The sequence below is a fragment of the Accipiter gentilis genome, chromosome 11 (assembly GCF_929443795.1).
Source record: "Accipiter gentilis chromosome 11, bAccGen1.1, whole genome shotgun sequence".
Classification (NCBI taxonomy): Eukaryota; Metazoa; Chordata; class Aves; order Accipitriformes; family Accipitridae; genus Astur; species Astur gentilis.
This window is the reverse complement of record NC_064890.1, coordinates 7,878,034-7,897,781: the sequence shown is the minus strand read 5'-3', so window position 1 is coordinate 7,897,781 and position 19,748 is coordinate 7,878,034. Positions and strand designations below refer to the sequence as shown.

The 19,748-nt window shown below is 41.3% G+C and overlaps 1 protein-coding gene across 4 annotated transcripts; it reads right to left on the bottom strand.

Annotated features, from left to right (window-relative positions):
* Window positions 1-788: 788 nt before the first annotated feature.
* On the bottom strand, window positions 789-18,293 carry PRPF18 (pre-mRNA processing factor 18). Of its 4 annotated transcripts, XM_049814107.1 has the most exons (11): window positions 18,196-18,293; window positions 16,977-17,054; window positions 16,825-16,851; window positions 13,931-14,035; window positions 12,133-12,246; window positions 10,018-10,164; window positions 8,231-8,299; window positions 7,008-7,148; window positions 6,439-6,510; window positions 3,838-3,993; window positions 789-1,449 (listed from the first exon to the last, which is right to left on the bottom strand). In XM_049814107.1, the coding sequence occupies exons 1-11, from the start codon at window positions 18,259-18,261 to the stop codon at window positions 1,369-1,371; spliced, it is 1,056 nt and encodes a 351-aa protein (XP_049670064.1). In that variant the 5' UTR covers window positions 18,262-18,293; the 3' UTR covers window positions 789-1,368. The 4 variants fall into 4 exon arrangements, with proteins under 4 accessions (XP_049670064.1, XP_049670065.1, XP_049670066.1 ...); XM_049814108.1 differs by lacking the exon at window positions 16,825-16,851 and having other exon boundaries at window positions 18,196-18,285; XM_049814109.1 differs by lacking the exon at window positions 16,825-16,851 and having other exon boundaries at window positions 16,977-17,070; window positions 18,196-18,257.
* Window positions 18,294-19,748: the final 1,455 nt, after the last annotated feature.

Below are 19,748 nucleotides of genomic sequence, written 5' to 3'. Positions count from 1 at the left end.
ACTTGAACATTGACGCATTTCTTCAGGAAGCGGTTCTGCTCACACTGTACCAGCTCTATGGCTGTAGCAGCTCAACGGTTACAGGTCCACAGCTCACGAGTGCCACATCTATCAGATGGCCTGCTGCATCATGGTAGTGGGATGCCAGACTCAAATACCTGCCTGAATCCAACCCCGGCAGCCAGGACCAGAGCCTCCCCGCTCCACTGACTCCACACAAGAGGCTTCTCCAGGGGCAGAGGAGTGCGCTCTGTACCGGCTCTGCGGGATCTGTGGGGCCAGACAGACGCGAGGGCGGCATTCTCGCAAACGTGGGTAGTGGCGGTTATTAGCAGCCACTGCAACGATCAGCGGCTTGTCTGGAGCTTCACTGTAGGTTCTAGAAAGGCCTCCTTAAGAGAAGAACCCGTTAGTAGTGTTGCAGGGGTACTGCTGTTCTTGTAATTAAAGAAAGCACATTATTTCAGCCTAAGACTTTCATCCTGCACCACTAACAAAGTTTCAATATTTCATTGTTAATGCAGAATTAGACATCATCATTTCTGTGAGTTTCTTCGCCATTCCCAATCAAGATGTGCAACGGTAAAGATTTGTGGCTGCAAGAATTACTGTCTGTGGTCATGGGAGGTCCTAATTATTTTCTCTGCAATGCCCAGCAGACTGAAATTTTCTCCAGATGTATAAAAATGGGATTTGAAAGCCTCAAGAGCCATACGATTACTTCCCCCAAGCCCAGAAGGTTTATATTGAAACTGTCGTTAAAAAAAAAAGCAGCCAAATCAGATGCATTCAAGATCAAAAACTCTTTGCAATGAGGCTGGCTGTATTTTTCAAATACATAAACTTTTTTTTTTTAATCCTCCTGATAAATACCACATGAAAGATTAGCCATTAAAGTCTTCATATTTACAGAAATAACCAAGATTCAGATTCAACTGCTTCCCTCTAATCATCTCCCCACATCAGTCTCCAATGGGAAAGCAGCCAAAAAACTCCACATACGCTCCTTGCAGGGCTGAGTCTCACCTAAAGCTCTACAATATGGGAAAACAGTTCAGTCCATACGGTTCCCTGAATAACAAATTGAAATAAAAGCAAGGGTCACACTCATTGTCCCCTGATCATTGTCCTGGTCATACCCTCTTTAAACTGCACCCCCCTCTCTTTGCTGTATATTGGATAGATTTAAAAAGAAATCTAAATAAACATGGCCTGTAAAAAGGAAACTGTAGAAAATCTGCTGCTTTATGCTTTTCCGCAAAGCCCACCCTAGGTTCCTCTTGGTGGTAAAGTACAAACTCTGTCTCTTCAATCCTTTCTGGGTCTTGGAGATCAAAATATGAGTCACGCCTTGGACACTGCAGAGCCTCATAAAGCGTTGTACTCCACACATTTCGATGGGTCTGTTGGGAAGTGCTTCTGGCAAATGGTCATGAGCCTCTTCAGCCCCTAGGAATTAACAAAACAAGGACAATTTTGTAATAAAACTGCAGCTGTCAAACAAACTTAAGAGTCTACAGTATTTTTAAGCTTAACAAGAATTCAAGACAAACAGTTGCTATTTTGGGGTTGGTTTTTTCTATTTGGTTGTTTTTCCAGTTTTGAAGTTTTATGAATCTTTCTGTCTGCAAAGTGCCAAGTTATCTCCAATATTAGAGGAGCCTGCATAACCAAAAAGACCACAGTTTCAATCCCTCATGACAGATTCATAGCAAAGGATCACAGCAATGCTTTAATCCCTCTTCGCCACCATGGGAGAAAACAACGCTATCACAATAAAAGATATTTTAAAGAAACCTGAATATTAAAAGTAATTTTATAGAGCAAAAAGCAATTTCTGACATCAAAACAAGCTGCACAGCTACAAGAACCACCAAACAATTTCTCTGGAGGAGAGATGTCATTCCTCCCCATGGTGGCACCACACCTGACCTACCCCATGGAGGCAAACTGAAGAAGTAATCAAGAAGAAAGGCAGCATGTCAACTTTTCAACTTTTCTCTTCTGTTCTTTGAAGGCATCGATTGCGAAAAAAACAACATGAAAGAAAATAATCACAGGGTTTCAGTCAAGTCAAGCATAAAAGTCTAACAAAGAAGAAACAAAACTGCTGTGGTGGTATGGTAATTTAGCAGTGATATTGTACTGCAAGATGGCAGAGTCATGTGCCTGTCATTAAGACGCTCATCATGGAAGACGGCTCCTCACTGAAGGGAAAAATGATTCAGCAGAGGATGCTTTGGCCTTCTCAATGCAGGCAAGTCTGGAAAATATGCCCTAGCACCATAATGACTTCTTGTTTGGGATGTTACAATCCCAGGTTTGTTGTAAATCAGAAACATGTTAGCTTGATGTGACTGCTGAGAGCACATAATATTCCATGCTCCAGTTTGAACCAGACTAGCTAAACAAGACCTGATATTTAAAACCAACACATACATGTTTAAAGCCAACTCTGTCTTTGTGCTTCAGTAAGTTGTGTAATTCAGAAGCACAGATATGAAATTCACAGTGGGAAGATGAACACAAAAGTTTCCTTGACCAACAGATGTAACCCCAAAAGCAGATAAGGGACAAAGTGAGGAATGCATATACACCATATCTTCCAAAGGGCAGGCTAAGAGAGATCAAGCAACACTACAGAGTAGAGACCTTTCTGCTAAAAGAGTGGCAAATGGACACAGACGGCCAATTATTCACCAAAGCTGGAGAAGAAGCATTATGGCCACGTTGAAGCCCACAACAATCTTCCTTCAGAGTTCAAATTCCTTTTTTAACACAGACTAACAACAGAACTGTTTGGTTTAATATAAGCTATTTAATCCATTAAATACTCCCAAGCAAGTATTACACTAACTGGAGCCTGTCTCTGAAGATGTGTAGTCCACATGATGATTTTCACCTTACAAAAGAATTGGTCAAATTTAATTTGTTGGCTCTGTAAGTGTCCAGAGCTCCCTCTGACTTCATGATGATATTTTTGACAGGTTATGATATTAAAAACTACAGCTGAAAAGAAACCAAAGGTTATACTTGTAGCCCTAATACAAAGAGACTCAAGGTAGAAGAAGCTGCATTTTACAAGCAATCCGCTTGCAGACATCTGCACAAGTTGAAAAGCAACAGGAGCCCTTCTGCCACAGCAGCAAGATCCTGCCGGCAGCTCTGAACGCCACGATGCTGCTCTGGAGACTTCAGAGTTAAGCCAGAAGGTCTTTATCTCAATGAAAATGCAACTGGCAAGAAGCAAATACATTTAAAAATACAAGGAGAGAAGACTTGTTTCCTCAGACCCATCCAGCCATTACGCTGAAATATCGGAGAGGAAAAACTACTGCTATTAATTCCACAAACAACAGAAGTCCATGACATGAGTATGAATATGCATAGGAGGAATTGGACCTGGAATTTTGAGCCCACACTGTTAAAGAAACACATTTGGAGAAAATGAATGAATTTATCTAGTTGCAGAAATAGTCAGAAGGACTGTATTTCATGGTATAAAATTCCACATGTGATGTTAAAACCAGGAGTCAAACAGTGAAGGAACTCAGGACAATAAAGCGCGTCTTCACAGCTGCTTTGGTGCTCATACAGGATCACAATAGTCAAGACATAGAAAAACCCATCAGACTCCGTTCCTAGCCCAGCACTGAAGAGCCTTCAGGTCCAGGATGAGCTACCTAGTAAATGGATGTTATGCTGGACCCAAACTAAGCCAACTGTCCATTTGTAGGACCTTTTTAGCACATCACCTGTAACTATGAACCCAGTCATTCCTCAAAGATCCCCTAACTTCAAAAGCAAATCTGTTGGGATTTCCAAAGCTAACATTACCTGAATATACTTCCTTTGAGTTTCATCGTTGAGAACGTGGGCTACGTGCTTGGAGAAAATCTTTTCACGACCTGTTCGAGCGTGGATGCCAACCATAGTGACACCAATAGGCCAGGGAGCATTTCCAATAGCCATCTGAAGATAGGCATCGTTTGCCTGAAGGAATACAGTGCATGCACACTTAGCAAAACAGAAAGGGCATCAGAGAGCTGAGCATTTTTGCATTGCCGGATACAACACGACCACATATTCCAGTCTCTCCAAATCAGGTTTCATTGCACAATATTAACCAATTTTACAACACACCTTCCTAACACGATTCATGTTTATGCTGAACTCTGAAGGAAGCAAGGACTATGGACTTCACCTATAGGGTGATGAAAGAAAGCACTCGATAAGGCAGTCTAATATTGACTAAAACTAAATATTGCTGGGACTACTTTCACCTCAGCTTTCTCAGGTTCCCATAAGCTCTTCTGCTATAATCACCTTCAACACCCTTGCTTGTTTTGGTTGCAGACTAGAACAGGGAGCCTGGCTGTAAGCGCAACCCACTGCAGGCCCACACTGCATGTGCAGAACTGAGGTCACCCAGTACACAGGAGTACACTGCGGCCTGACAGCTCTCGGGGAGAGAAGCGAGCTTCCAAAGAGGCTGAGAACCAGCTCTCTACAAAACTGGGGTAAATAATCATATTTGTAGCAGTGTTTATGAACAGAACAGTAGCAGCAGTAAATGAGTCTGAAATTTCCTGATCAAGATAGCAGACGCCATTTCATAACTTAAAGCTGTAGCAGACAACATCCCTGGGGAAGAACAAGGATAACACTTGACGGGAAAATGAGTAGAAAGAAAGGGAGAAAGAGAAGTACAGAGCTTAAAAAAGCCATGACAACTGAGAACCAGGAAGCGAGAGGGACAGACACATACATGTGATTAAAGAAGCAGCTTCAAAAAGGACTTGGAGCAGGACATTCCGCCGCTGTTAGCAAGCAGCTACAAGACTCACTGATAAGGAGTTCATTTATCATCTCCCATTTAGAGACTAAACAATGAGAAGTAGCAATCATGACCAGTGGGTGCAGCTTCTTCCCAATTGGCACTGAGCAAACCGAGAGGTGAATAATGAACGAGGCAGGGGGTCACAGACAGAGCTGGGAGTAAACCTGAAGAAGGGACAGGACTTAGTCTTCTCCTACATGACGCCGAGTCTGAACAGTCTTAGTCAAGTGTCTACTTGCTGACTTAAATATAGTTTTGTGATGAAACATAGTACATGAACATGCAATTAAAGACCCTTCCAGGACTGTCACAACAGGGTTAATTAAGGTTGACTGGACAACTTGCATTCTAGCATTTGCTTACTATCAGATGTTGATTTCGAAATTTAAATCTTTCGAACATTTCATCTAACAAAGCGGTAAGAATTTGTGGCTGACAGTAGTACTCACTAGGCTGCACAAAGCAAAAAAAGCACAGAAGACAACAGCAGGCAGAAATAGAGAAGACTCTTAAGAAGCAAAATGGAAAAGGATATGAGTATCTTTAAAAGCATAAGGCACATTAGCCTAACTAAAAAAAACCCCAAAACTTCCAAATATGTACTCAACCCCTCCCCAAATCAGCCTGTGAAGTTTACATAAAGCCAAGCACCTCCTGGAGAGAGGAGCACAGCTGATTAACCCATGAGATATGCCACATTCCCGCACACTCACTGCTTGTTTTGGGAAGGCATCGGAAAGGGAATTTCAGCATAATGATGCTGACCAAAAGAAAAAAAAAAGCCCCAAAACAAACCCCCACTATCATACATCCCGCATGTTTAGTTCTATTGTCAAATGATTTGGATTGAACTTGTCTTAGGCCTTCTAACGGTTTTTCAATAACAAAAGCAGGTTTGCTTGCTTTCTTGACAAATTATCCCAAGTCCTCACAAGAACAATAAGAAATACTAGATTTAAAGGCAAAACACAGCTCAATTTCCTCTGCATACACAAGCTGCTTAAGCAAATGCTATCAGTATTTCAGTTCCACTTCTGAAGGCAGCTACACACAAAACCTAACACTGCCTTTGATCTTGTGTGCCAAAGTACTTCTGCCTCCTCCAGTAAGCAGACTTTGTCCAAAAAACTTTTCATTAACTTACCTCAACCTTACCAGGGCAGCTAAAGTGAGCATAGCCAAAGAAAGGGACAGTGTCTCATATTCAATAATTCAGTTCACCTCAATTAATTCCTAATTAATTAATCAACACCCTATTACTATTAATTCAATACCTTCATTTAACCTTACAATATCAGGTTACCCATACAGGATTCCTCTGCAACTTAATATAACCATCTCTGAGAAAAATTCTATCTGTGCTTGCAAAGCTCTGCAGCTTCACCAACCTCAAAAGATCTTCTGACAGGCTGTGGATCAAACACTACCTGGAGCCTAACCTTTAACAACCATGTTGCAATTTTTTTTTGAATATACGTTGTGTGTATTTCCAGCTATGTATCTTCAAAATGCAAAAAAATAGGAAATGTTGAAGTAATAAACTCAATCTATTGGAACCAGACAGCCTGAACATGCTGGAAGAGCGCAAACAAACATACCTTCACATATTCTCTTTGCAGCATGAATTTAATAATATCTGTTATTGATTCTTTGATGTCAGCAGGAAGTGTCTACAGGAGAAGAAGGAGGAAAAAAAAAAAAAAGACATCTTTACTTCAGAATAGCAGCTCAGGAAAATCATCATACTCAGCATTTATACAAAGTTTAGCACCTACCCTAGCTTGAGGACTTTAACAATGGAAAACATCTTTGTTATTTAGATAAAGAATCTGAGAAGCAAGAGAGGTTAAGTGGTTACACATAGTAGCTAGTGGCAAAGTGCAAAATACAATCCCAATTCTCCATCATGTTTGCAACCTAGTGAACAGGTGATACATCAAGCAACACCTGGAAAAGCAGCGGGTAGGCAGAAGAATTCACTCATCAAGACAAAAAGGTCAGAACTGGGAGTCATGGGCTCTAGACACAGAAACTCTGACCAACTCACTTATACTCTCTTCTTCAGTGAAGATAACATTACCCTAGGAAAGGGCACTAATCACTGGGTACTTTGAAAGCAGAAGTTAAAATAATTCTTACAGGATAGTGACATTTAAAAGTGATTCACCCTTTTCCGAAGTTTTCTGAAGAGTGGCCTCAGGTACGATTCTGTCTGCTTTTGAGTGGCACTGTTCAGCTTCCCCTGTACTCCCCGTTTCACGTAGTCTTCTCTGGCATTCAGCTCCTTAGCCCAAACTCCAAGAAGAAACTACAAGGAACAAGCAAAGTTATGTCATAGTGCCATCTAGTGACAAACATGGCAAAACAGATGGGAACAGCAGTTTAAGCCATCAAGGCAAAATGAGTTTTTTGGAGAAATCTGAATTAAAAGGCAAGAATCCTCTTTCAGAGGGATAGGCAAGGAGGGATGTGAACAACCCTATCACAAAAACACACGGGCAAAGGAGGAGCATGTATAAAAAAAATCACGTACAAGGAAACAACAGTGTAGGTATCAGTGCTGGGAAGGAGGAGGGATACATAAGAAGAGCAGAAATCCAAGTAGAATGCTGATGTTTCAGGGTAACTTTTGAGAAAGAGCACAAAGAACAGTAAAAATCACAGTGAAAATTCAACACAACAGAAAGCAAACATGTCAAATGTACCTTCTCTCCACCTGGAAAACAATTTTTCAGCTTTCTTTGTCTGACTGTCCCACCCAAACTATATTAAAATGCCAACATATCTGATATCCACAAGTGAAAGCTTCAACTCTTGCTGTGACTTCTGATCATCACAATAGTTACACATGGACCATCTCAAATGAGAGGCAATCCAGGCTTCTTGCCAGGAAAAAAGGAAACAGTTTTCTAGCGTCCACTTGAATCTGTTTCCTGAGCAAAGCCAGCAGACTTCCTTTAAAATTCTTTTATTTCACATAAGAGAACCAAGTGACATTTCATTTCAGCTTGCACTGTTCCTGGAGAAGGAGATGGGGGCTCCTCGGAAGTTTTTAATGCCATAGTAGTACAGAGAAGCAACTACATACAACTGCCTCAATTACCATACAGAAATCAAAACCATATTTATTTTCTCTGGAAAAGTAGGACCAGATTTTGAAGAATGCTGCTCTCCCAACAGCTCTTTCCCAGGCCTAGAAGAAGTCACTATTGTAACTAATCAAGGCTGTGGAGTGTGAAGCATTTGAAAAATCCCACATCTTAAGCACAATGTCTGAGTTTTTCTCTCCAAGCAACTGAAATCGTCCCTTCTATTCACAAAAATGTATCTGCATGATAGAAAAAAAAAATTACACAGCTACAGAATAATTAATCTATTAGAGTTTGTTACCTTCAAAAATTTCGTTATGATGTCCATATCATAGTGATCATCACCCCGTCCTAAGGATTCTCCCAAAGCCTAGAACAGGACAAAAAAGGCAATTATTTCCACATTGCCTAGAAGTTTGCCACCACCACCACAGCAGAGCCTGATTCACTGCATCGTGAACTGTAGTAAACTCCACCAGTAATCCAACACTAGTCAGAAAATGCAATGAAACAGCTATATATGCTACTGAGATTCATTAATCTATTAAAAACATTTAAGTCAAAAAGCCAATATGATTATTTCTGAAAAGTCAACGCAACAGTACTTTTTCATTCATTAACTACTAAATTATTGGCATAACCAGCAGCTGTCTGACACCACTGTATTAAGGGGAACTGTGGGTGCACTGCATCTTTTGAGATCCCCAAAGCCATCAATTAACCTAGTTATTTCATTAAACTATTCCAATTCTCTGACGTACTGGGGCTTTTTACCATTTCATTTAATTGTAACTGTGAAATTGAGGGAACAAACCTCAAAAAAACCAAAAACACCACCAAAAAAACCTAGTAGTATACACCAATACTCTAGGTTCCTGCCAAAACCTTAAAACTGTTAATACTAACAGCAACTTTAGAAATATTTTCCAGTAGGTATAGTTGGATTTATAATCTATTTCCATTGTCCTCACATTTTCAAAGGGAGTTTTATTTTAAAAAAATCTCCTAGATTTGGAACCCAATTCAGTGTAAGCCTTTATGCTCAAGGGAATGCAGTTAAAGTAGGATAAAATTAAGACTGCAGTGTTTTCAAACTTTTCAGAAAAAGATTACTTTCATGGCTCAAACTAAGCCTGCCCTACTACCCCAAAAAGGGGATATTTTGAGAACTAACAGATGAATAAAATGCAGCCCCATTACAACCGGTATCCATTCTGGTACTACAGTTATTTTAAACCAGAACCCCTGATACCCTAACAAAAAACCCAAAGACTATCTCCTAGTAATAATGTATTCGTTTAGGCTTTCTGTTATAAAATCAGATTATTTCTTAAACACACTTTTGGAGGGATGTTATGAAGATTAACTCCTCCAAAGAATTTTGAAGATTAAGGGTAAAAGTCTTCAGCTGAAGTTAATGCGCTTTTCAAAATATTACCCTAAAATACCAGGTGCTGAATGTGTTTCATGGCACTCATTCTACATTCACTTACACAAATACCATAGTATTCTTTCAGAACATAGTAGCCATTTGCATTGAAGTTTCTAGGACACATCATCTCTGCAATTCTTGTATTTCCTGCGACCTCTCTACTTGACGTCCACTTTTTTTTTTGGTCCTGGATTTTTTTATATCAAACATTCTTTTTGTGTGTCCATTTTTCAGAGTCCATCTTTCTTGTATAGGGAAAATTCATTGGTACTAAGCTTATTACCCTCTCAAATACTCATTGGAAAGGCTTTAGAATTTATGACCAGGTAATGTATTTTTATTAAATTCTCTACTTCCAAACTCCCTGCAGAGGGAATCCTAACTGTATCACTCTCCTTGCAGGCAAGTCCTGCCCCCTTTTTGATGAGGTGTTGTAAACAAAGACCACTTGAGTTTTCACATGTCTACTGTGGACACCTATGGTGCAACTCAAATCTTAGAAACCTAAATTGCCTAACAGAGCTTATTTAAGGATACTTCAGAATGCCTAAGTTAGATGTTGAAAACAAGACAACTTTCTGTAAACAATCCTGAAGCTTTCTCACAACAATATACTACATCTATAATCCCTTAATTAAATTCTACCCATCACATACTTCTAATTCTTCAATAGTAGTATTCTCCTCGTGGACTTTCAAGTCATTCTGTGAGTCATCGTCTCCCGCTTCTTGGCCTCCTACAATTTCGTTCAGATACTGCTGGTCAATCTTATCCAAAGCAGCCTTCAGGTCATTTCTCAGGCCCTAGAAAAGATAAGAAATGACTAATTTACAAAAAAACCTCAAGTTAATAAAAGCAGTTCAGTACTGGCACTGTGGGCGTCCAACTTCTGTTTAAGAAAAGCCAAATTCTGTAAAAACATGCATAAGGGTTTAGCTTTGTTGTCTGAATTTAAACTGAATGCAAAGAACAAGTTCTGGATTGCTTCAGCACTTAACAAAAAGCTGGTGCATCAACTTCTGCTATGTTCATACCTATGAAAAAGACCTTTTACCATATTTTCACCAGAAAAGCATGGAGGACTGAATCGACTTCTAGGAATTCCTTCAAGACATTTTCTCCAAGCAATGCACTGAACCACCCCAAACCAAACAGAAAACAGACCATAACCACCATCAGCTCTACAAGTCTTCACATCTACCCTGGAAAAAGCTGTAAATAAGGTAAGCAACACTCCTTCAGTACTATCACATAAAACATTTATGTACTTTCCCTTTATTACCAATGATTTAAACATAGCAGAATGTCTTATATAGATGAAGTGTTTAAAATCCCCTACTCTAGAATAGGCAATTCAAAAAAATTAGAATCAGTTTGAAACCATATATATAAAGTTAAGGGCTGCTTTTAAACAGAACAAGAAACTCAGCTTAGACACAGTTAGAGGGCTTGCACTCTTGAGACATAAAATATAAAGCTTGTGCTGGTTTTGGCTACAATAGAATTAATTTTCTTCATAGTAGCTGCTATGGGCTATGTTTTGGATCTGTGCTGAAAACAGTGTTGATAATGCAGAGATGTTTTAGTTACTGCTGAGCAGTGCTCATGCAGAGCCAAGGCCTTTTCTGCTTCTCACACCACTTCTCACACTCCCTATAAAGGAGCATGACATTTTTACCCTAAGATGAATTCAGCCACTCCGCTGGGAGTAGATATGGACTGTTATTTCCACTCTTCCATCATCATGCTTGACTGTCTGCAGCGTTTCTTACTGATCATTTAGCAGTCTAAATATGTCTGAACCAAAAACTGGCTGTAGTAACTGTCTACATTTTAAGCAACATAGAGCAACAGGAGCGACCGAAACATGTAACAAAATCCAACACAATCCTATTTATGAGCTCACTCTTTCCTAATACTCCTACTATTGTTGTTGATGTCACTGGAGGGGAAGCTGTCTTAGCAGAACTTTTTTTTTTTTTTAATAAACATTTAGATCGATCTGTTTATATTTTTTTAAAAGACTTGAACAGGAAAAAGCTTTCCTCTTCTGGGCAGCCCCAGCAAAGATGTTTCAAACAATTCAGTTTGCCACAAATTAGGGAAGAAAATCCAAACTGTCACTCTTTTAGCTGGGTTGCAAATTTGATTAACAGCGAATGCAAAACAAACCCCAACTGCACGTCCTCACTTAACTGATCAATTCTTAAAGACAAAAGGAGTAAATCAGTTAACTACATCTTTTAGTCATTTTTTGACTTGATGGCTACTTTAAAGGGAAGGGAGGAAAAATGAAGTTTCCATAATAAGTTATACCTCTGGAATCAAGGGATTTGAAAAATCATTTACATACCAGAAAGACAGTATGCAGTCCTCTTACTTACCTGTACCTTCTCAGAGATGCATATAATCACAAACACAGGACAGTTTTAACAGTAGATGACTGTCTTCTCTGCTGGTTAAAAAGCAGGTAACAGCAGAGGCTGGGGTATTACTGCCACCTGGAGGTCCCTCTTTCAACTGAAAAGGGCTTAGAAGGTTTCTAGGGTTGAACTGTCTAACATAAGGAATTGTAATTGTGCACAGAACTATGACATTTAACATACTTCCTAAGCCAATAAATGAGACTGAGCAGATATTTCTCTTTGCTCTGTACTACTCCTCCCTCCTGAAAATTAACAGTTACTTAAACTGATTTTTGGTTAACTTTTATAGGGCTCCTTATTGGTAATCCCACTACAAGTAACTAACTAATAGCTAGCCAATCTTACCTTGTTCACTTCAGGTGCAAGAATTTCTATCTTCCTCAGACGCTGAAACGCATCATAATCTGTTTCTCCAAACAGTCTGATTGGCTCACCTCTCTCTCGTAACCTCCTGATAACCTGAAAAGAATCAAAGCATTCCCTTACACAAACTCATAAAGGAAGTAAAATAAAATCCAGAAGGATGGATTTATTTACTTTGCTTAGAATAACAAGCTGAGCTGGACTGGAGAGGAAATGGCAATATTTTAAGGAGTAGAAAAATGTTCCAGTCGCTTTACAACCTAAATATAAAATTCCCACGGTATTTCAGTGAAAGGTCATTCCAAATATTGCCAATCTAAATTTTGCATAAAATCCCAAGCTGTTTAGTATAGTCTAACTTCTACCTGCTCTGACTTGCTTAAACACAAAATCATCCCTCTGGCAGAGCTTAAAAACTGTTTTCAAAATCACAAAGGAACTTGACGATAATCTCACTCACCTACTTGTCCAGGGCAATAAAAATACTCCCTAACTAGGCTGCAGGTTGTCCCAGCACATCTGCAAGACTGATTTCCTGAGAATTCTCACCCTTAAGCATTTGGCAAATATTAAGTCCCATAATATAATGTGATAGTTACTTTAAAACTAGATGTAACAGAGGCATAATATCCTCCCTTGGCTGATTTGCAGTGTCACGGGCAGAGCCAAAAACTGAACTTTATTCTCCCGATTCCTCATCTCATGCATTGCTTCTAAATCTCTTTATACTTATCATTATTCATGTACTGTACCAAGCAATAGGCTTACTGATACATGAATCACCATGCAATACTTTGGTGATCAAGAGAAGGGCTTACACTTCATTTCACGCCACTACTTCCTTATAGCAATAGACTGGTTGGACAATAAGAAACTAAACAAATTGAGACATTAGTTCGTTTACTCAGTTCAAGTGTCTTGCTGTATGTTGGCAAGTATTTGACTTGCACACGTATCACAAAACCAGGTGTGGATAGAGTGCTGGCACAGCAACACCTAAACCTCGACCAAAACATGCACACAAGTACATCAACAGTAAGACAGTGAACATTACACAGGACATACAGACCAAATGTGAAACCAACAGTCCACATTACAAGTCCTGTGATATATTCCTGTAAAAAACAAGAAGTATCTTGCAAAATTAAGGGTCATGTGATATTCGTGGATGATTTCAGCTGTGAATTTCAGTACTTCCAAGATGGGAATTTATTCTGTACTTCCTGCTTGTCTTCTGCTTTGGAGTACAGATCTCTTTGTGAGCTCACATTCACATAGGTATTTTTATCCTTAGAAGGGACAAAGAACACACTGGCTGCTCTGGCTTCAGGACCTTTTCTTCTAGAAATCAAGGTGAACTTCCAAAACTTGATTTCTAAATTCGGGTTCAGACCAATGAGCTATAAAGAAAAGAAGCTGGGGGAAAAAAATCTTGGAAAAAACCAGCATGCCATCTTCAGTATTATGTAAGGATAATACAGATATTCAGGGTACTATCCTAGAAGTCATCTGAAAAAGCTGTAAAATTTTATAGCACACCTGTGCAAATCCATAGCACAGAGGCTCTACCTATCTGTACTTCCCTATGCATTCAATTGGACAGCAGATCCTTGATGAGCAAAGATGACCATTGTTGACTGTAAAAATGGAGGCTTATTATTTTATACAAACTGCCATAAAATAAATAAAAAAACCTTCACTATAAAAAGCAGGCCTAACAAGAAATTTCAGATGAACTTGTTGTAAACTCAAGTAGTCTATTTACGATGATTGATTTTACCTCCTGTCTGGAAAGGGTCATTGGTAACTTTTCTTCTGCCAGTTCGAGTTCCAGCACTGGATTTGATGAAGTCAGTGGCTTCTCCTCCTCCTCTTGTTGCTGTACCTACATTCAACAGACATAATTACTAATGGGCCAAAGGAAATAAACCCATATATTGACAGCAATGTAAAGATACAGGAACTCTAGAACACAGATTGTAATACAACAATATAAACTTCTAGTTTCATGGTCTTTATTGTCTAGAATTAAATTTCACAGAACAATAAAAGCTTTTAAAAGTACCAGTATTTAACTAACAGTTGTGGATCTTGCAGGAAGCAGCGTCTATAGCAAATGGAAAGGACAATTGCTGAAGTCTGGCAATCACTTTAGCAGGCAGATGTCAGCACTGGTGCCAAAAATAGCAAATCCACCCTCTGCCTCTTGATTCCTGCCCCTGCTCCATCCTTACCCATGCAAAAGCATTTGCATCACTATGTGATGAACCAGATGGAAGAAATGATTCAAACAGAAAATAATCTGGCAAACACAAAGAAAGGTACTCTTCCCAGCCCACTAAACCTCCTCATCTAGCTCACCAGGCGTAGCACATGCATGAACACAAGGGCAGAAATGAAAACCCAAGGGCAGGGAGAGAGTGGGGCTGCCTCTTTTGGTAGCAGTGTCAGCTTAAAAAGTTTATTACCTACAGCTTCAGCAAGCTGAGTACAATTAGCAGCAATCCATGGCTTCTATCAGGTCCTGATAGGTGCTTGTTTAAGGCAACACATCTTTCTAACAAGATTGCCATAGTTTCTTGCAGCTTAATAAAAAAAGACACCTACAACTCCTCATAGGGATAGGATCTCATTAACAACTCCTCTTAATCTAAAAGAAGGTCCCTGAATCAAACAGACCTTTTCTTCTTCATTACTCAGTATTTTAATAATGCAAAACAACTCTTTGATCAAAGTAACTTTGAGACAGCAGTCATGTAACTACAGTTCCCTTTATAAGCTCAAATTTTACACTTCTGACAGCATGAGAAGATTGCTGCCGGTAATATTCCTATAATAAGGAAACATTTCCAGTACTCACTCACATCTTGTTTTTTCCTAGTTTCCTTACTAGAATTTATTTCCTTTCCATACTTGCTAAGAGTGAAATGCTCCACTTAATCCTACACACCCTGTAGCATTCTCCATGCATGGGCAGTACATTTTCATTTCCAGTCTGTATTTAGGCTGATCAGTCTGAAGAACGTAACAGATTTTTTTAAAGAAGTTTTTCTATTCTTTCAGGCCAATGTGCCAGTCTTGCACTCCGGTGTCAGTGTGACTCCATGTGGATGTAAGGATCCACCCCTGTGGCTCCAGCTACAGGATTCGGCCACAAATCTATATTCAGTGCTGTACTAGCCAACACAGAAATCAATCCTAAAACCACAGGTGTTTGGAACAAGTAAGGGAAGGACAATCAAATCAATGCTTCACACATAAAGGGAGGGGCAAAATAAAACTTCCATCAATGCAGGAAAGGGGGAATTGACAGGGGACAGAAAATACAGAAGGACTGTGTAAAAAAACATAAAATATATATGTAAAAAGAAATACACTCCCATGGCAGAAGGATATGTACAAATTTTAACTTACAAACATTCTTGAAATCATAAAGAGACAGCAGCATGGGGGGAAAAGATTTGATCCGTTCTGTCAGCTGGACGCCAAGTTACAAGCAATATCTTTACCACAGTTACTTTGGTTTCAGTGCTTTCTTTTTCAAGCAAGTCAAATTATTACAGCTTATTAAGTCTAAGCAAAGCAAAAACGCACCTGAATTTAAAAAGAAATCAGTCTATATTCTACATCTTATTAATGTAGTAAAGATCAAATGCAGAAATCTGGGAGGCTCTAAAAAGGTACTAAATTTAAAGAAGCAACTTATTTTAAAACCATTCTCAGGGTTACATTTCAAACCAAAACTGGTGCTGCAGCAGCACAGGTAATGGCACTTTAACTGCCATATAAGGTTCTGAAGAACTCAAGCTAATGCTCAAAAAGCATCATGTAGTCTTTTCCACTTGGAAGAGTGACTGGATTCACAGAAAACTTTCTCACGACTATACGCTGCACGTTCCAAGAATCATTTTGGCACTGATGTTCAAATATTCTACAAACAGATCAAGGTTTCAGAATAAGTCACTAACTAGGTAAAGTTCAATTGAAAACAAAGCTCCTATTTGTGCCCAGGAACAGCAAACAAGATTACGAGCCTCCACCTTCCACAAGGGAATGCATACCCCCTCCCATACACGTATAATCAGGCAGGCAGGCAGACACACACACTTGTAAAAGAAAACAACATTCTTTCCATTTCAGTAAACCATTTCCCTGACACCATTACAAGGCAGATAAAGCCTTCCAGATCACTCATTTGTTGCAAAATGCACCCTAGGTTACCAATTGTTTCCTAATATTTTACCAGCAAGAAAATAAATGCTGTTGTTGCACTCTTTCAATGCTGGATGTTTGATGGCCAAAACCCAAATACAAATATAAACAGTATGAAAGTTGGCAGATCTTTTTAATATGCATCCACGCTATACTGATTTCTTTTGGACATTTTGACAAGACCGTGAAAATTATTTGAATGGATAAAATTATCTGAATGTATCCATTTTTTACCAGTAAGGGGGAGGGGGGGGGGGGGGAAGGTGGCTATATCAGATCCAGTGTTCATGCCTAACAGCACAATTTAAAAAGAAAGGAAGACAAGCTTTGATCCCAAGCCACTTCATGCTTTCCACAAAAAAATAAACAAAAGAAATAAAAGCCAAACCATAACACAAACTTAAGTAGCTGTATATCATGCACATCTTTCCCTGCATTGAAAATGGTTTTGGAAAGTCATACCTCTCCAGGTGGCTTCTCATTTACAGGCTAATGTATAACATTAACAGATTGAACAAAAAACAACAATTATCATTAAAAACATTTATACTGTTGATAATAAAATGTAGACTTAAAAGTAAACATACAAATTCCTGAAAGAACAATTACCATACCTTGTAGCCACATCTCTGAAAGTAAGCCTCCTCCTCTTTTTTAGCTAATTCACTGCGTTTGAAATATTTCTTATTTCCCTAAAAGAGAGGAAAACTGTTAACAGTTTACAGTTTTGCATACTTGGGCAAAACCAGCTCAAACTTCCTTGCTTGGTTGGGTGAATTCAGCCACATCCTTTCATAGAGATGGCTACATTGTCATGTAAAGGGAACTAGTTGGAAGCACCTCTGAAAATCAGCAGTATATGTATAAGCAGACTCAGAAGTACAACATGTTCACCAGCACTTTAAAAAAAACCAACACATTCTTTGCCATGTAAGACCATGGTATTCGTTAGCGTAAAGCTTCAGTTCAGATGTGCACAACAAGCCCCAGGGTAGAGTACAGGGAAGTTGTTTAAATAAACCATACAAAACATGTTATTTCACACTAAATCAAGGAGGCTGGAGAAACCACCTTTACACAAAGTATTTTGTAAGCTTGCTTGGTGCACCTATGTAGAAATGTGTTTGACGAGACCTTCCACACACACAACAGCTGGCAACTGTGGTCACCCTGAACCATTTCCCTTGATTAATACGCACTATTACTTCTTTCTTCATACTTTGCCTGCCTGACCTACAACAGCCTCTGATCACAGCTCCCCACTTCAACCACTAACACCAAAACCTAAACTCAGACATCCACGAAAGCACTATGCTTTACTGTGGGTGTTTTTAAGCTAACACCCTTGGCCCGTGCACACCCCAGCACCTCTGCGACCCTACTACTGCTACAAACAGAACGCAGCCGTGGCGAGGACAGGGATCTGCGCATCATTCACCAAAGGTGACACAGACTTTTCTCATCCCTCGGTGCCTGAAATAAATAACTAAACCAGCTCCAAAAGGCAGGGGCACACAGCAAGGCCCTGAAGCCAGGCTGCTTCCGTGCCCCCAATGCTCCGCTGACCCCAGCCCCAAACTCCTCCTCACTCCTTCCCTCACCCCAGCCTGGGCCCCTGCCGCTCCTCTTCCCCGAGCCCCTCCCGAGCCGACCCCGACCCTCCCAAACCCCCACCCTGGGCAGCTCCGGATCCCCTCACCCGAGCCCCTCTCCCAGGCCGCTTCCTCTCCCTCTCCCCGGCCCCATCCCGCCTCACCCCCGCCCCGAGCCTCCCCCTCGGGCCGTTCCCGCCGCTCCACCCCCGCCCCGAGCCTCCACCCCGGCCGCCCTCACCCCTACGAGCTCCTTCTCCTCCAGCTGCTGCCGCTTACGGCTGATCTCCCGCTTCAGGATATCCATGGCCGCCTCCGCCGCCGACGGAAATGGCGGAGCAAAACACTAACGTCACTTCCGGACGGCCGCGCCGCCGGGCGGGCCGCAAGGGGTCAGGCGCGCGCGCAGCGCCCCCTGGTGGCTGGGAGGAGGGCGGGGGGGGCGGCGATAGGGCGCGACAGGGCGCGATAGGGCGCGACAGGGCGCGACAGGGCGCGACAGCGCGACTGTGCCCAGGGGCAGCGGTGACGGCGAGGAGAGGGTCAGTCTCTTCTCCCACATAACAAGCGATAGGATGAGAGGAAACGGCCTCGAGTTGTTCCAGGGAAGGTTTAGATTGGATATTGGGGAAAATTTCTTCACTGAAAGGTTGTCAAACCCTGGAACAGGCTGCCCAGGGAAGTGGTGGAGTCACCATCCCTGGAGGTATTTAGAAGATGCGTAGATGTGATGCTTAGGGACATGGTTTAGTGGTGGACTTGGCAGTGCCAGGTTAAGGGGTGGGCTCGATGACCTTAAATGTCTTTCCCAACCTAAACGATGCTATGGTTCGTTGAGGCGGTCACCGGGCCCAAGGAGCTGGGGTCAGGATGGCAGGATGCCTCCTCGGCCGCTCCCGGCACCGGTGTGCCCCTGCCACCCGCCAGCACTCTCCGGGAGGGTTAACGACACCCCGATGGAAATCAGAACTCTTCCACCGACTCTGGGATGCCCTCAGGTGAAACTACACCAGCGAACGCTGTAGGGTTTAATTGCAGGGCGCTCGCAAGTACTCCTCTCCTTCCCCAGGGGCTGGCATTAAAAATGATGGCAGAGGTTTGCGCTCCCCGTCCCCTGAGCTGTCTGTGCACCTGAGATGGCGCCTCAGGATTTAACTGTGGTGACTGGTTTCTGCTTCCCTCAGGTCTAGGGGACTGAGGTAGCTGGTAGGGACTGAGCTCCTTAGTGCGTATAGCTTACAGCATACTGCCTTTGTTAGATTGAGTCCTTGTCACCAGGCATACAGCATTTGTGGCGCTGCTAATAACACAAAGAAATCTCTTGTTTTGCTTATTCACCTGGTTTTGTCCAGCGATTTCCATCCTGTGGCTTGTAAAGTCCAAGAGATCCAGAAAAAGCTTTGAGGAATCAGTAAGAACAGCCAATTCTCACTATGCTTAAATTCATCGGGGCTACACCTTCGCTGGAAACAAAGGCCACCAAACAGTGAAGGGTGAAAGTCACTGTAACTTTAGCTCCTCTGTTTGGCTTGGGAGCAGCCTGGCTGGTGGCAGCACCTCTGTCTCTTCTAGCCTCGTGCTATGGCACCCAGCAGCTTCTGCCTCCTTAGGTCCTCCCAGATTATCTTTTTTCACCTTTAGCTCCTCCCAGATTTTTTCTTTGCCTTTCCCCATTGTAAGCTCCATTGCTCCAGTAGCTATTTTGGAGGACTGTAACCACAACTGGCGTTTCATCTATGTCAGATAATCTGAGCCGTGTGCTGTGGCTCTTTCTTGCAGAAAATGGCCCATTGG

What these genes read in the sequence shown, in the direction of transcription:
- PRPF18 (XM_049814107.1), bottom strand. Translation starts at nt 18,261, where the DNA reads ATGGATATCCTGAAGCGGGAGATCAGCCGTAAGCGGCAGCAGCTGGAG. An exon ending in TGCAAAGAGAATATGTGAAG is followed by an intron (nt 3,994 to 6,438) that starts GTATGTTTGTTT and finishes GTATTCCTTCAG; the next exon opens with GCAAACGATGCCTATCTTCA. An exon ending in CTCAAAGGAAGTATATTCAG is followed by an intron (nt 1,450 to 3,837) that starts GTAATGTTAGCT and finishes GTTAATTCCTAG; the next exon opens with GGGCTGAAGAGGCTCATGAC.